At 69.4% G+C, this 3463-nt stretch overlaps 1 protein-coding gene across 1 annotated transcript in view; it reads right to left on the bottom strand.

The window, feature by feature from the left end:
• Positions 1-2595: 2595 nt before the first annotated feature.
• Positions 2596-3463, bottom strand: part of FAM3B (family with sequence similarity 3, member B) — a 27380-nt gene continuing 26512 nt past the window's right edge. Inside the window, exon 7 of the mRNA XM_012730982.1 lies at positions 2596-2785. Coding sequence (XP_012586436.1) covers positions 2596-2785 — 190 coding nt within the window. The remainder of the gene's footprint in view (positions 2786-3463) is intronic.

The following is a 3463-nucleotide window of genomic DNA, read 5'->3' as shown; positions in this document are numbered from 1 at the left end:
TACCTGGGCAGGGAGGAGGTGGAGAGCCAGAGCAGAGTGAGAGCAGGACTCAGGGTGGCTTCCCTGCTCCCCTTTTACGAGGAGTGTGAACCACGCCCTCATCCCTCTCCCGGAAACAACTGGTGGAGAAATGAAACCAAACAGTCCAGTCCCAGAAACGAAACTGGGAAGGAAGACGCAGGAAACGGCTCGCGTCCCGGTGGGGTCCGTCCAGCGGCCGCAGGGCACCCAGGCAGTGGCTCTGGGCCGGGAGCCCGATGGCCGGCTGCGGGGGTCCCTGGGGGGCTGGTGGCTTGGGGCAGTGGGGTTCTGGGGCTTTCTGCCTTTTTGCTGTCCAGTGAGGGTGCTGCCCAGTGCCCCAGGCGAGGCCCCTGGGGGGGACAGGCAGGTCAACGCCAGCAGCCTGGGCTGCTCAGGCGTGACCCCCAGAGCGAGACCCCCAGTGGCCTCATGCCCGACCGCACCAGACCGAGCTCACCCTCCCCAGGGTCAGCGCTGGGTGCCCGTGATCACGGCCCCCAGTATCTTGGACACGGGGCTTCTTCGGGTGGGCCAGTTTGAGAGGCGGGAGCTACTTTCCGGGAACCGCCGCGTGGCCGGCAGCCCCTCCGTGCCTGGGCCGGGGCACACTCCAGCTGTGCTGGGAGAGCAAGGAAGCGTGGGAGCCGCGTGGCCTGTCCACCCTGCCCACCGCTGGCCTCCTCCCCGGCCGTCTCTGCCCCCAGGGCTTTCCCTGCTGTGTTTCAGCAGCTGTTGTGAAGGGGCCTGGTGCTGGCTCTGGGAGAAGCTCCGTTTCCGGGGTGTCTCCGATGTCCGGGGGTCCAGAGGCTGTTCCTGTCCCCCCTGTTCGCCTGTCCTTAATGGGGACCTCACGGAAGGCGTTGGAGGGAGCAGGGCTTGCTCCCCGCGGCCCCCGCTGGGCCTGCCCCTGACGGGGCTGCGGCTGGCCGCTAAGCCCCAGGCTGCCCTGGGCTCAGCACTGGGCTGCACACGGGTGGGTGCTGGTCACCCACGGACCCCGAGGGCTCCCGCTGGCCAGGGAAGTGTGGCCCCCACCCCAGGCGCCCAGGGGCCGCTGGCAGGGGACAAGGGCGGTCACCCCTGACGAGGCCAGCCCCGGGAGCAGGGCTGAGGAGAGGACCCGAAAGAACCTGGAAATAAGCGAGACACGAGTGGCGTCCGCGAGAAGCGGCCGGGGGGGGGGGTTGCGTTGGGCCCCCTTGTTGGCCCCCCGCGCCCGGCGGCTGGTTTCTCCCGCACCTGCTTCTCCGCTGGCCCTGCCCTTGCCGGTCTGGTCCGGGAAGGACACTGGCCTGGGCATGGCGTCTCCCCGCGCCGACCCTCTGCCGGTTCGAGGCTCGCCTCCGGCCGGAGGGGTGCGCCCCGTGCCCGGCCCCTCGGAGCTGAAACACGGGGAGCCAGGCCGAGCCGCCCCCCAGCTGCGGGCCGGGGGCAGCTGCCGTAGAGAAGGGGTGTCCGTGCTGAGCGCACTGGCTCCCCGGCAGTGTGGGGGCTGGGCAGCAGCGGGCACCCTCCTGTCCCGCCGACTCCTGGGCATCTCCAGGGCTGGGCCCAGGGTGTTGGCTGCAGTGTCCGTAACAGTCCCCTGCCCCAAGGGCGAGGCGGGGTGTGTGTGGGGGGGACAAGCCTCAGGAGACCTGAAGCAATCGGTGTGAAGCAACCGCGGAGCTTCTCCTTTGGGTCGGGCGGAGGGCGGAGCCGTGGGCGAGCCGCGCCCTCGACTGGGCTTCGGTTTGGCGCCTTTCCTCCCCGACCCGGGGCCCCTCTGGCCTCCCTGGGGTCCCTCCAGGGAGGTGCTGTAGATTTGTGGCAAGCTGTGGGGCCCCAGGTACCCCAGTGGGTCGACCCTGCTTGGCTGGGCATCTGCCCGCCGGGATGGCGACTGGGTGCACGGAAACCTTCCCTCTGCGCAGTGTCGAGGTCCCGCCGCACAAGGGTGGGCTCTGTTTTTATGGGGCGGAAGGCAGAACCCAGGCAGAGCGTGCAAGTTTTGGGGTCCCGGATTGTCCCTCGGTCTCTCTGCTAGCTGTGCCCCTCACCAGTGGAAAGGACGGAGTCCCCCTGCCTGTGAGTGCTGGCGAGCCCGGGGAGTGACCCCCAAGCTGCTCCCCGTGCAGGGCCCAGCAGGGAGTGTGATGAGGGCCAGTCCTGCACCCCAGGCGCTCCTGGCTGGACGAGCCATCAGACCAGCGCCAGGGCGTGAGCAAAGAAAAACAGTTCCCTAATGGCGCCGTGGAGTTCTCCCAGCGCCCTCAAGGCTGCGGGCAGCGGGCACCTGACCGGCACTGGAGCGGGGCGCCATCCGCCCCCAGCCGAGCAAGGGGCGGCCTCCTTACTGGGAGAGCAGCGGGCTTCTGGCTGGGGCCACACCCATGGCTCAGCCTGAATGGGGGGTGGGGGTGGGGGAGCTGCCCGGTGACCTCTCAGGGACTAGGGAAGGGGGAAGGACGTGGGCGAGGGCAGCTGCTTTCTCCTGGCCCAGGGGAGTGCGGTGCTCCTGGCCTGTGTCGGGGGCCCACTCTGACCCCAGGGCCTTCGGGAAGCCGAGCCCAGGCCCGTCCTGCCCGCCTGGGTTCAGCTGAGGGGCCTGGCATGCTCCGGACTTGCCCACACAGCACTCAGGCCTGGGTTCAGGGCCCCGTGGGCGGGGCGGGGGTCCTGGGGCGGTGGGGCAGTGTCGGGCGGGGGCACCGAGGGGCTGGGCAGGGACAGAGCCGCTGGCTGCCCGCTGGCGCCCATCTGGCGCCATTCAGGACAGATGGGCCTGGAGACCGGAGGTCCACAGTCAGGGCCGCAGGGGTGTGCTTCAGCGGGCTCCCGGGGGCACCCGGGTTCCTCACCCACTTCCGGCGGTGCCAGCGACATTTTTGCAGAAGCTGCACCCTGATCCTGTAGTGTCCTTCTCTTGTCTGCACCCAGGTTCCCTTATGAGTTTCCCAGCTCTGCCCGTCATTAACCACCTCGCAGAACCCATGGCTCCTGGCAGGAGCAGGGCTTTGGGGGTGTCCCTGCTCTCGGCCCAGGCTGCAGGAGCGCCTGCAGGTGCCCGGCACCCGGCAGCCCAGGGAGAAGCCGTGGCGAGCCGCTGGGGCTGGAGCAGCGATGCCCTGGGGTGCTGGAGGCCCCCTTTAAAATCTCTACTGCTGATAAATGTGCCGGGGGGCTCTCCATCCCCCCCACCCCGCCAGGTGGGCAGCTGGAGGCTTCCTGGGCTGGGGAGGGAGGTGGGGGGGCCTCTGTGTTCACATGGCTACCCCCCACGCTGGGGTGCCCCGAGGAGCTGCCTCCTGAGAGCCGACCCTGCCCCTCAGGCCTCCTCCACACCCGCCAGAGGCCCCAGGAGTAAAGGCAGAGAAGGGGTCTCCCTCCACCAGCTCGGGGTCTCCTCTAGGGGTGCTCGGGTTTATGGAGAATGAGTGGGGTCAGGCCCTCTGTGGGTGGC

The sequence above is a fragment of the Condylura cristata genome, unplaced genomic scaffold (assembly GCF_000260355.1).
Source record: "Condylura cristata isolate star-nosed mole 26May11 unplaced genomic scaffold, ConCri1.0 scaffold00003, whole genome shotgun sequence".
Taxonomy (NCBI): Eukaryota; Metazoa; Chordata; class Mammalia; order Eulipotyphla; family Talpidae; genus Condylura; species Condylura cristata.
This window is presented reverse-complemented; position numbering and strand designations above follow the sequence as displayed.